At 38.5% G+C, this 12594-nt stretch overlaps 1 protein-coding gene across 2 annotated transcripts in view; it reads left to right on the top strand.

The window, feature by feature from the left end:
* The first annotated feature begins 4743 nt into the window (after positions 1–4743).
* Blnk (B cell linker) overlaps positions 4744–12594 on the top strand; it is a 115375-nt gene continuing 107524 nt past the window's right edge. Inside the window, exon 1 of one of the 2 annotated variants that reach the window (XM_013069900.3) lies at positions 4744–4965. In XM_013069900.3, the coding sequence (XP_012925354.2) occupies positions 4919–4965 (47 nt within the window). In that variant the 5' untranslated portion in view covers positions 4744–4918. The remainder of the gene's footprint in view (positions 4966–12594) is intronic. The other variant, XM_004838572.4, reaches the window with a different exon arrangement.

The raw sequence follows: 12594 nt of genomic DNA, 5'->3' as shown, positions 1-12594 counted from the left end.
AGAAAAACTATTGGACTAAATTCTACAGCTGTTCATGGTAAAAGCTATCAGGAGACTAGAAGTAGAATAGAACCTTCTCAACAGATTAAGGACATCTACTCCATACTTCCAGCGAGAACACCTTATATGAGTGCAGAAGATACAATGCTTTCTCCCTAAGGTGGGGAACAAGGGCATATATGCCTACTCTTCATCTGTCCTTTAGACTTTGAAACATAGGTCTAAACCAAAATAGTCTGACAATAAAATGACACAACTAGGATAGGAATGGCACAGCAGAAGCAAAATCTTTATATGTAGATGAAATCATTTACAGAGAAAATACTAAGAAATCTCTAGGAGCCCCTAGAACTTGTACTTGAATTTAGCAGGATTAGAAAACACAAGGTATACATAAAAATTCAGGTCTGTGTATACTTGCTATAAATGAAGAACTGGATATTGAAATTTAAAAGTTATGTAAGAGTACAAAGGACCCAGAAAAGCCAAAAACAAAAACAAAAACAGTGTTGGAAGAAGTTTAGCACCCAATTTTAAGACTTCTAAAGCTACAGTAATCAAGGCAGTGTTGGTGTAAGGAAAGACATATAGATCATTTGAATAAAACAGAGAATCTAGAAATAGAACCACACATATATGGTCCACGGAGTTTTGAAAGATTATTTAACATTAGCATTTTATAGAATATAAACTTGATTCAAGAGCTGAGGAAAAGATAGTGTCTTCAGCAAATGGCACTACAACACCTGGTATCCATATATAAAAAATTAACCTCAAACCTTTTTTTCCATACATGAAAATAACTTGAAGGGATCTATGAACCTAAATAAGACAGCCTAAAAGTATAAAACTTTAAGAAGAAATTATAAGGGAAAATATTCATGAATTCAGGGTAGGCAAGAACTACCTAGGATACAAAAACCATGATGTATAAAAGAACAAAATTGATAAATGAGATTCCATCAAAATTTAGCACTTTAAGTGACATCATTAAAATGAAAAGTAGTCCTTAAACAGACCATATTTACAATGCATATAACCTATGAGCAGAATATATAAAGAATTCTTAGAGCTTATTAATAGACAACCCAATTACAATGTAGACATAAGAAGATGATAAATAGCCAGTATAGCACAAGGAATGGTGTGCAACTCTAGAATCGGAAAAATACTAATCAGCACAATAACAAGATTGAATTATACACTCATTAGGGAGATGAAGTCAAAAGTTTTAAAAGCCTTGTCATGACTTTTTCTTTTTGTTGGATTCTTCCCCTTTGCGTTTAATTTGTCATGCCCAGTGGATTCATTCTGCTGGGTTTCCTGGGGTTGTGATCCTCATTGTCTTTTCCTAGGGTATTGTCTAAAATTTTTTGGAGTGCCAGTTTGGTATTCATGAAGTTCCTGAGGTGCTCTTTATCATGAAAGTATCTTATTTCTCCATCAATTTTGAAAGATAGTTTTGCAGGGTCCATCAATCTGGGTTGGAGGCTGTTTTCCTTTAGGGCTTGAAATACATCACTCCAAGCTCTTCTTGCCTTGAGGGTTTGCATTGAGAAGTCTGCTGTGATTCTGATGGGCTTTCCTTTGTTATGTGATTTGTTTCTTTTCTCTCACTGCTTGTAGAATTTTGTTCTTCTGTTGGATTTCTGGAATCCTAACTATTATATGCCTATGTGTAGATTTTTTTTTGATTAAGGCTAGCTGGAGTCCTGTATGCCTCACTTATCTGTATGTCAAGTTCTTTTCCCCTCCTTGGGAAGTTTTCTGCCATCACTTCTGTGAACAGTTTTTTTATGTCATCTGCACTCTCTCCTCTTTCTTCATTGTCTCCAATCAGTCTTATGTTATTCTTCTTTGCATCGTCTAGCAGCTGCTGGATTGATTTCTCATGTTCCCTTACAATTTTAAAGCAATTTTTCTTTTCCTCCTCACTAATTGCAATCTTATGTGATTCTATATGTGAAATTCTATCCTCACATTGGTTCATTCTGCTGTGCAGACTTTCGATGGATTTTTTAATCTCTTGGAAATGTGTTTGCATCTGTTTTATGGATTCCATTTGTTTCCTATGTTAGGATTCCATCATGTTCCTCAGATCCTCTATTTTTTTATCTATGTCCTCTCTAGATTTATTAATCATGTCTTGCACCATGAGCACAATCTTTGCTGTTATCTGAGTAATTATTTCTGATTTCATTTTTCCCAGATCCTCTTTTGTTGCCAGTTCAGAGAGTCCAGGTTGTTGAGTATCAGAGTGTTCCATCTCATTTCCCTTTGGGGTTGCTGTAGGTGATCTGGAAGTCTGTTTTTGAGTCTTGTTTATGTGTCTTCTCATTTCTACGGGGGGCGGGGGTGTGGTGCTTCTGGTGCCCACATGGCTCACCTTCTCTGCCCTAGGAGCTTGGGATGGCAGCGGGTGAGCTTCCTTCTGGGTGCTGGGACCGGCTCACCTTCTCTGCCCTAGGAGCCTGGGATGGAGGCAGGGAGCTTCCTTCCGGGTTCTCCATTTGTTATTTGTTAATCTAGTGATTAATTGATTTCCATGTCCACTGTACCACTTAGAAAGGGTCTGAATGCTTATCATGGTGTGTTATTCTGCATGTGCTACAGAGTCATATGTGGTCCATTCCATTCATGCATTGTCCTCTAAGACTTAGTGTCATCAGTTTCCATCTTTGCATGACCTTCTTGGCAGGCCAGTTAGAGCTGCAGGTGCTTGTGGCAGGCCTGAAGCACGAGGCTTCCACACTGCACATATATGGGGCAAAATGTCCAGTTTGGAAAAGCAGACTCTCATTTTCATCATGTCAAACAAAATACAGTAAAAAGTAGAAAGACAAGTGTCTGTAAAAAGAAAAAGCAGAAGTGTAACTCTCACCCATGTCTTTTTCTCTGGGGAAATAAAAAGTTCCCAGCCCAGGTGCTGAGCAGAGTTGTTTTTGGAGAGAAAAGTCAAGTGGCCAATGGGGTATACTTTCCAATAGTTCAGAAGGAGCAAGCTATTATTATTCCATTCAATGATGCCTGACTTCTCTGATATTTGATGACATTATATGTGCCTTTATCATGTTAGTCTACTTGTTTCTTTCAGCTAAGAATTAGGGAAGAGGAGAGAGGTGGCGGTTTAGAACCCTTTCAGGATATACTGCAAGAAAATTGAGCTGTTACATTGGGGAAAATAAATGACTGAGGGGAACAGGCGCTTGCATTTCTCTAGTGAAACACTGTTTGCTGGCCTGGCCAAGTCAGTGGCTTGGTCTAGCAGAAGGTCCTCACCCTTCAATACCTCTGAAAATCGTGCTCCTGAACATCTGGTGGAACCGGAAATTCAGATGCAGTGCATGAATGTTACCTCAAGAAGTATAGAACCTCTGTTCAAAAAAGAGGCCGGGGGAAAGAAATCCACCTAAGGTTTTCATCTCTACCACTGCTGCTGCTACCTTTCCTCCTCCTCTCTCCTTTTCCTCCTCCTCTTCTTTCCTTTTCTCCTCTTCCTCCTCCTCTTCCTTCTCCTCCTTTTCTAGTTTACCTCTTTTGTCTGCTCCTCTTTCCCACTCTCTTTTCAGCCAAACCTTGGGTCAGTGACAGGAGAGGTAATTAGGAGCCCTCTTTTTTGTACCCCTCTGTATATTTTTCAGGCCTAGGAGTGGAGGGTAAATAAATGATATGTTTCTTGATATATGTGGGAAATGTGCACTTTACTTCACAAAGGTGATCAGGGCATTCCTGCCGGCAGTGGAAATGTGTCCAAGTTCTTGTTTTCTTTCTCAATGACCCTAAACTGCCTTCTGTTCCACAAATGACAGGTAAAATCAGTGGTTTTTAGACCAGGTGGAGGAAGTGGAAAGTCATCCAGGAGGGAAGCAGAGCTCTCAGGATGGGTCCAGCTGCTGAAGGTGTGGTTCCCTCTACCCAACCTCACCTACTTGTCTGTGCTTGGGATGACCCTGTGTCCAGCATGTCACTAGGTATGGTAACAAGATGAAGTGAGGAGTGGACAAGGGCATGAGGACACAAAGTCAAGGAAGAGAGTACTATGCTTTTAGGAGGACTTCCACTTGATCTTGGAATGTTGTTGTTATAAAATTGTTAGGTTTGCTCTTGGCTGACTTTTGGGTACATCCTGGTTTTGTTTGGAAGCATTATGCTCCCAGCAAGGTAACTCCTGACTCTGCCAGCGATAAGGAGGCCATAGAGTTTTAGATGGAGATCATCTCCCCTTTCCCAAGTCACCTGTCTCAACTCCCTAAGTGAACTTGTATATAGAATTGTCTGTCCAATGCATTTAAACAGAGCTTCAGGAAAAGAGACTCTCACTGAATAAACTATTATTACTCTGTCCTGCCACCCTGAAATAGGCTATAAAATTCCATTTTCAAATAATGGCTCTGTAAGTGGAAAAAGCTTATCCACGACTTTATGCAAATAAGCAGAAAGTCCCCAACAGTCATCCAGGTGGAAATGATTATTCTTTTCCCTGAGCCAAGGAAGTTTCAGATGACAGCTCAACACCTACTGAAAAGGAGGACTGTGTTTGGAGCAATCAGGAAGTAGTGACCAGCCAGAAGCTTGTCCAAACCTGTTTATATACTTAAAAAAAAAAAAAAAAGCAGCTGGAAAGAAATTTGCATGCCTAATACGTTTCACTATTAAAGTGTATACAGTGTGGAGTAATCGGCCAAGCTGGCTGGCTACCCAAATCACATGACTACGCAGCAACGTGAAACTTGATGATGTGCTCGAGCAAGTTTTACTTCTCCCTAGTGCAGGGGTGTTTGCTACGCCTGCATGCTCAGAAGTCAAACTCCAGCAACTGGAGCTCTAGAGACGAGAGGCTTACCATGCTGCTCCCTAGGAGGGCCAGGAGCTGCTGACATTACCATAGGACACTGACTCGTGTCTCCTACCAAAAAGAATGGACAAGCTTAATAAGATAACTGTGCCAGCCAGTCAGAAGTTGAGGTAAGATTTTCCAGTCTGGCATTTATCCTGCCTTTTTTTCTCCCCAGGGTTCTTACGGCACCTTAGACATATTGAAACCTTGGAATACTTTGCTGGTTCAAAGGCAGTAAGTGGCATTTGCTATAGGGAAATAGGCTTGGGTTTTTAAAGAAATGTGTAGGAACAAGTGGGCCAGCCCTAGAAGGCTTTTGTCAGTGATAGAATCAAGTATAAAGCTCTGGAGAGGTAATAAAATGGGAAAATCCAGGGCTCAGATTCTACCAAATGTCACCTTTCACAGTCTGATTACCATAAACTTTGTTAAAGAATAGTTTGTCTATACTGAGTCTGCACCCATTTCATTATAGATTACTACTGAATTTTAAGAATAGTTGTAATCATTTGTATTCATTATACAGTAGTTTTACTGTCTTTCATTTATTTATTTTGTAGGCATTTATCACAAATTCACTAGGAAACTCTATCACTCTTTCTAGTGCTCTCAATACACTGTGATAATTATTTAAAGAAAAAAACAACTTAGGAAGAATAAACCAGAAGTGGCCAAAGGACATGAGGCAAAAAGCTAAGGAAAAGAAAACTTCCCAAATTTTGATTTTGAAGATTTTCTTTTTGTCTCATTGTAATGATCCCATTACTTTCAGAGATTGGAAATTTTAAATTTTTAGGGAGTGTCTCATATTTTAACTTTGTATTGGAACTTCAGTTTTTTATGGGGTTATGTGACCCATGTAGCAGATGCGTTATCAAAAATAATTAGGAGCTGGAGACTTTGGAGTTTCTGAGACAAGATTTAAGAGAAATTAGTTTGGAATTGACAGCTCTTCACTGTTAAAATATGGGTCTGGTCTTCTACAAGAAGTAGGGCTTTACAAGAGGCGGTTTGAGATGCACTTTCAGCTGGTCAGCCATTTCGAGAGTGTGCTGCTATCAGCATGACTGGAGCAAGAAGGCATCACAACTACCTTGGTCTATGTTCATGGGTAGAATGTGAAACAATAGAAGTAGTAAGGGATATATGAGTATAGAAGAGAACTGGAGGAGCCATAGAAGGTTTTGTGGAAAAGAGGCTTCAGGAGCTGGGCTTGGGGGAGCAGGCCACATAAAAGGAGTTGGATAAATGGAGGTAGATCTGGGAGGGAGGAAATGCAGAGCTGACATGAGTATGGTCCCTTAGTGGAATGGTGAGGAGTTTTCTACTCAGCAGAGGCTGTAGACAGCAAGCCATGTGAGATAGAAGGTCCTTATATGATTGAATATATAAGGTGAGGTCCAGTTGAAAATGATTCTCACCGGAGGGAGCTGGAGAGTGGATTGCCACAACTGCACCCTTAAGGGAGGTGGACAGGATGGATATAGGGTGGAGGAACCTGGAGACAGAGATGGAGAGTGAGCATTTAAGCAACACGACCATCTAGAGTTGTAGGCCTGGACCTGGAGCATAGCAGTGAGAAGGGAAAGAAGAGAGGTAAGCAAGATATGGGAAAGAAATTAACAAGGTACAAATATCAGGGATTCTCTCAAATGAGGAAGAGGGTTCCAAAAGTCTTTTTTGACATACTCTACAATCTAATGCCACACTAAGCCTTACAACCTTTTTCAGGAAACCCAGATAGAAATCTAAATAAAGAAAGGCAATAGAATTTAAATCATTTTATGATCCCTCCCTTTGGAACAAAGTTCACCTTGATCACAGAATTGTTGATAGGCAACATGAAACCATAGATTATAGGACAGAAAACCAAAATTATATTGTGGATAATCATACACTGCACTCATCTGCTTAGAGAAAAGTAACTTTTTTCCTACTTGGTTACTAAGTTGTCTTTACAGAATTGGCTTATTTTTTTAAAAATGTGCACTGCTGACATGGAACTTTTCAAAGAAATGAAATTGTAAACACAGTAAACTCTAAGCATCATCTAAGTCTTTTCTGTAATTACATGAAATGACGAAGGATAGATGAAATATGTGCCCCTTATGACTTATGTCTTCTCAGGGAAGAGACTGTGTCTTCTTTGCTTGCCTAACTGTGTAATTATTTAGCACCAGATGATAGTATAAGTGGACAACTATGTTTATGCTTTTAGGCTTATCGAAGCTCATGTAAGAATTTGCTTAAATTCTTAGCCAAAACAAAGAGACAGTGAGTGTTCATTCAAGGGGCTAAATGAAATGACCTTGATCCAGAGGGTGGATTCCCAGGGCTGAAGAGAGACTGGAGGCAGGAACAACCAGAACAAGAGCAGAGTGAACCAAGGAAAGGATTGGAAGGCAGGAAGATTTCTCAGAATGAAGGAGATAGGGAGGGTGTCCTCAGATGGTCATTGTTGGGGTTGGATATTCACCTTGAGAGTTTATGTGAAGAACTGAGACAGGAGGAGTGGCTTGTGAACCCAGAGATGTAAATTGCATGTGAACGCAGGATTCTTACTTTTATTCCTACCAAGGCACCATATGAAGTAAGTTTCTCTGTTAGTAGGAGTTCATAGACTCTTAAGATCTTTTATTTGATTCTTAGCCATGATTTTCCCTTGATTTTTATAAGGTAGTGATATCACCAGAAAGACAACTGAGACCTGTATTCTCAATTTTTTCACAGTAAACATTCTCATGATCATAACAATTCATGCTAGTAGGTGAACATTTCAAAATGTATAATTCTGAATCACATTGAAATACATTCCTTTCAGGTTAGTGAAACTAATTAGAAGGGGAAATTTTACATTTTTAATAACCTCCCATTTGTCTCATCCTCTGTGCTTATGTATCTCTCTGTATAGGACACACAAACACATGTCCACTTATTTTTACAAGTAGAAAAGGTCTTTGGCACAACTGTGGTCCAACCAGGTCTCCCCAATCCTTAGCTTACTGGTTAAGGGGTATGGTAATTTTCTATCAGATGAAACAAGGTTTTAGTGACTTTAGGCAAGTAATTTACTTCATCTCCTTGGCCCAGTTTCTTCACTTGTAAGGTAAAGATTATAATAACAGTACCAATGTCATATAGCTAGTATAAGGATTAAATAATTGTACTATGAAGCATTATGAACCTGGCACATAGTAATTATTAGATTTAAAAAATTATAATTATTAATATCATTATCATTATTGCTTTTACTCATTCTATAATCATGCAATTTTCCAAACATGAACAGAACACTTTACATTGATCCCTGATAAATTTCATATTAGTTTCATTTTTTCTTTCTGTTTTGACTTTTTTTTTCTATTGCTTCTGACATCTGTGGGGTTTAACTTTACATGGATTATAGACAAGACAAACATTCCTCCTAGCCTCTACCTAAGTGGCTAATAAACTGTTGTGGATGTCTGGGTGCAAGAGTGCTTACCCTTATTTGAAAGATTCTAGGATATGCCTTCCCCTTCCCAACCCGTTCTTAGAATTGTAATTGGAATTTCCATTTCCTTGACTTTTCAGTTCTTCAGAAACAAATTATATGTATTTGTAACTTTCTTTCACAAGCTCCCTATGTAGTCCTTCCTGTTTTGGCCAGTGTTTCATGATCAAGCCTAACTCTGATTCATCCTGTCTGCATCTCCACTTATCCCCACTCACATACAATGCCCTGTAGTCTTTCCTTTATGAAACTTCTAGCTATGAACTTTTCTCTCCTTTTTTTCCACACTATCCTGAATAGGTCCTCATCTCCCCTCTGTCCTCTGTTTGTCTGGTTCAAGTTCTTCGTTTTACAGAGGAAACAAACAATTCCTAATATCCCTCTTGGCTCCAATGCTATGAGATCCTTTAAGCATAGAAATCATGCCTGATATATTAAATTCTCTGAGGCTATCATTTTTTTTCCATTTTATGAGGCTATCATTTTATCTCAATACCCTCAGGAAATATTCCTTGATGTATTTATTTAGAAGGATGGTGCTAGTGGAGCCCAAAATGGCTGATTCCAGTTGCCAGTAACTAGCCATGGATTCTTAAACTTTTTAAGCCTTGACTGTGAAGTAAAACTAGATGTGCTTTCTTTACTGGTTTATTATGAAGATCAAGCAAGAAAACATGAGCTGAAGCACCCAGAACTGTATATGCCCCTTGGTCAGTACTGCCAGTATATAAAAAGTAAACCCAGCAACCAGGACCTCAGCTCATTGCTGAGAGTAGTCATTTGGTGTCTGTTCTCCTCCTCCCACTAATAGATCCAATTTCCTTTAACTCAAGCATCCAGCAGAGCAAGGAGCTGCAAAGAGGAGGTGCAGCATCTAAAGATAGAGGTGAGATAGACCTCCCAGGGATTCTGGCTTTCCATTTCACACTGCCCACCTGGGTTATGTCAGCTGAGAATCCACTTAGCTGGCCATGTTGTGTCATCACACTAATGGATGATATATTCACAGAAGCCAGATGAGTGCTGCTTCTCCTTGTGGGCAAACTATGTAGCAGCCACATTATCAGAAATTTCTTGAGTGGGAGTGGGAGTCCTCACCTAAGAAAATTCAAGACAATTCTTTCACCTACTCTTTGCATAGCTGTGCCTGGAAAACCCTAAGCAGGAGCTCACATGTCTGAGGTACTCTTTTTCTTGTATCCAATGATGGTGTATATGGCTGAACAACCATATACAACCTTTCCCTTCATGAAACCCATCTGCAAAAGGAATGGGATGCAGTTAATTAGGTGGCCAAGAGCTGAAGCACAATTACATGTCAGCTCTGGCCCCTGGATCACTAGATTGGAGGAGACCGGTTGGTATCAAATGCTTCACGTGCACATTTGCAATCAATCTCTTGGGTTTTCCCCCAGTAGACGATTAACCCAATTCAATATGTGGAGAGTATACTAGCTTGGTTCATATTCTAGGATGACCTCATTATTGCCCTTTTGTAATAACATGAATCTGAGCCTGCTAAAGAACGTGAGGAGTAAAGGAGAGAGGGATAGGAATACTAAATATAGCTTCTTTGGGCTAGGTATATAGATCAACTGTAGAGCACTTGCCTAAGCTATGCAAGGCCCTGGTTCAATCTCCAGCACCACATAAAAGAAAGAAAGAGACAGGGAGGCAGAGGAGGAGGGGGAAAGAGAGGGAGAGGGAGAGAGACAAAGGGAAAAGACTCCATAGGTATATCACCCCCCCACACAAGGCTTCTCCCAAGACTTAGCTGTACTATTCAGATAAAGACGTCTGCACCTGGACAATTGCATCTCTGGGAGGATATTTGGTGCTCATAATTGGGAGAATCTTATTGACACCTAGGAGATAGATACCTGGGATGCTTCTGAGCAATCACTGCCACAAAGAATTATCTGGCCTGAAATGTAAATAATGCCACTGTTAGGAAACCCTGAGTCAGACCAAGTGGAATGAATTCTCTGAAGAACAAGAAGCACATGTTCATCCATATGTGCTCATAGTGACAGAATATATCAAAATGTAGACGATACAATATATTTCTTTGTAATTGTTGTGTTCTCTGCTCACTGCAGACTATCTTGGTCTAGAACAGTTTTGGAGGAGTGGTTGTCAACGGAAAAGGAGGGTTTTTTTCAATGAATTTTTAAGTAAAACCACATACATGTATTTAGCTACATCCTCAGCCTTTTTTCATTTTTTTATTTTTATTTTTTACTTTGTTTTCCCATTAACTTTATTGGTACATTTTAGGTATAAAATACAGTTACATTCATCATTGGGATCTTGTACTATTACATAAGTCTCTTGGTTCTTATGTTTTTTCCCCTTCCCTTGCCCTCCCTTCACCCCCCCCCACCCTTCCCTATTTGCAAAGACCTTGCTTCTATTTTTTTCCTCTTCTCATATTTTTTCCTTTCCCTTTTTTTCCTTCCCCTACCCCTTCCAATTCCCCTGCTCTTTTAGCCCTTTTCTTCCTGTTACACAATATCAGTTATACATTTTTTAAATTACAATATTAAAATCTAGGAGACATTACCACAGATTTTACAGAATTTAAAAGGATATAGAAAGCATATTACAAAAATCTTTTTTTGAAATAAATTTGACAACTTCTAAGAAGTACCTTGGAAGACAAATTAATGAAACTAACTCTGGAGGAAATACAAAATTTGAATAGCACCTATTAAAGAAAGTATATTCCTAGCTTGAAAACCTACCTATATGACAAGAGCAGATTCATAAACATTTTAACTGATAAATTATATCAAACATTTAAAGCAGAAAAAAGAAGAAACACTTCTCTCCTCATTTTAGGAACTCAACATTGTGCTAATCCTAAAACTGGATAAAGATAATAGAAGAAAAAGTATGAACATAGATAGAAATATGTTTAACAAAACAAACTCTTAGAAGTCAGATCTGGCAGTATGTAGAAAGTGGTTTTATTATAGGGATGGCAGTGTTGGTTCAGCATTGGAAGATCCACCCCCCAAAGTAATCATTTTAACAGAGGAATGGAGAAAGCCATATGATCCTGTCACTAGTTGGAGAAAAACTATTGGACTAAATTCTACAGCTGTTCATGGTAAAAGCTATCAGGAGACTAGAAGTAGAACAGAACCTTCTCAACAGATTAAGGACATCTACTCCATACTTCCAGCGAGAACACCTTATATGAGTGCAGAAGATACAATGCTTTCTCCCTAAGGTGGGGAACAAGGGCATATATGCCTACTCTTCATCTGTCCTTTAGACTTTGAAACATAGGTCTAAACCAAAATAGTCTGACAATAAAATGACACAACTAGGATAGGAATGGCACAGCAGAAGCAAAATCTTTATATGTAAATGAAATCATTTACAGAGAAAATACTAAGAAATCTCTAGGAGCCCCTAGAACTTGTACTCGAATTTAGCAGGATTAGAAAACACAAGGTATACATAAAAATTCAGGTCTGTGTATACTTGCTATAAATGAAGAACTGGATATTGAAATTTAAAAGTTATGTAGGAGTACAAAGGACCCAGAAAAGCCAAAAACAAAAACAAAAACAGTGTTGGAAGAAGTTTAGCACCCAATTTTAAGACTTCTTCTAAAGCTACAGTAATCAAGGCAGTGTTGGTGTAAGGAAAGACATATAGATCATTTGAATAAAACAGAGAATCTAGAAATAGAACCACACATATATGGTCCACGGAGTTTTGAAAGATTATTTAACATTAGCATTTTATAGAATATAAACTTGATTCAAGAGCTGAGGAAAAGATAGTGTCTTCAGCAAATGGCACTACAACACCTGGTATCCATATATAAAAAATTAACCTCAAACCTTTTTTTCCATACATGAAAATAACTTGAAGGGATCTATGAACCTAAATAAGACAGCCTAAAAGTATAAAACTTTAAGAAGAAATTATAAGGGAAAATATTCATGAATTCAGGGTAGGCAAGAACTACCTAGGATACAAAAACCATGATGTATAAAAGAACAAAATTGATAAATGAGATTCCATCAAAATTTAGCACTTTAAGTGACATCATTAAAATGAAAAGTAGTCCTTAAACAGACCATATTTACAATGCATATAACCTATGAGCAGAATATATAAAGAATTCTTAGAGCTTATTAATAGACAACCCAATTACAATGTAGACATAAGAAGATGATAAATAGCCAGTATAGCACAAGGAATGGTGTGCAGCTCTAGAATCGGAAAAATGCTAATCAGTACAATA

Source organism: Heterocephalus glaber, unplaced genomic scaffold (genome assembly GCF_053883595.1).
Source record: "Heterocephalus glaber isolate CG9 unplaced genomic scaffold, H.glaber_assembly_v1.0 deba00001497, whole genome shotgun sequence".
NCBI classification, from domain to species: domain Eukaryota; kingdom Metazoa; phylum Chordata; class Mammalia; order Rodentia; family Bathyergidae; genus Heterocephalus; species Heterocephalus glaber.
This window is presented reverse-complemented; position numbering and strand designations above follow the sequence as displayed.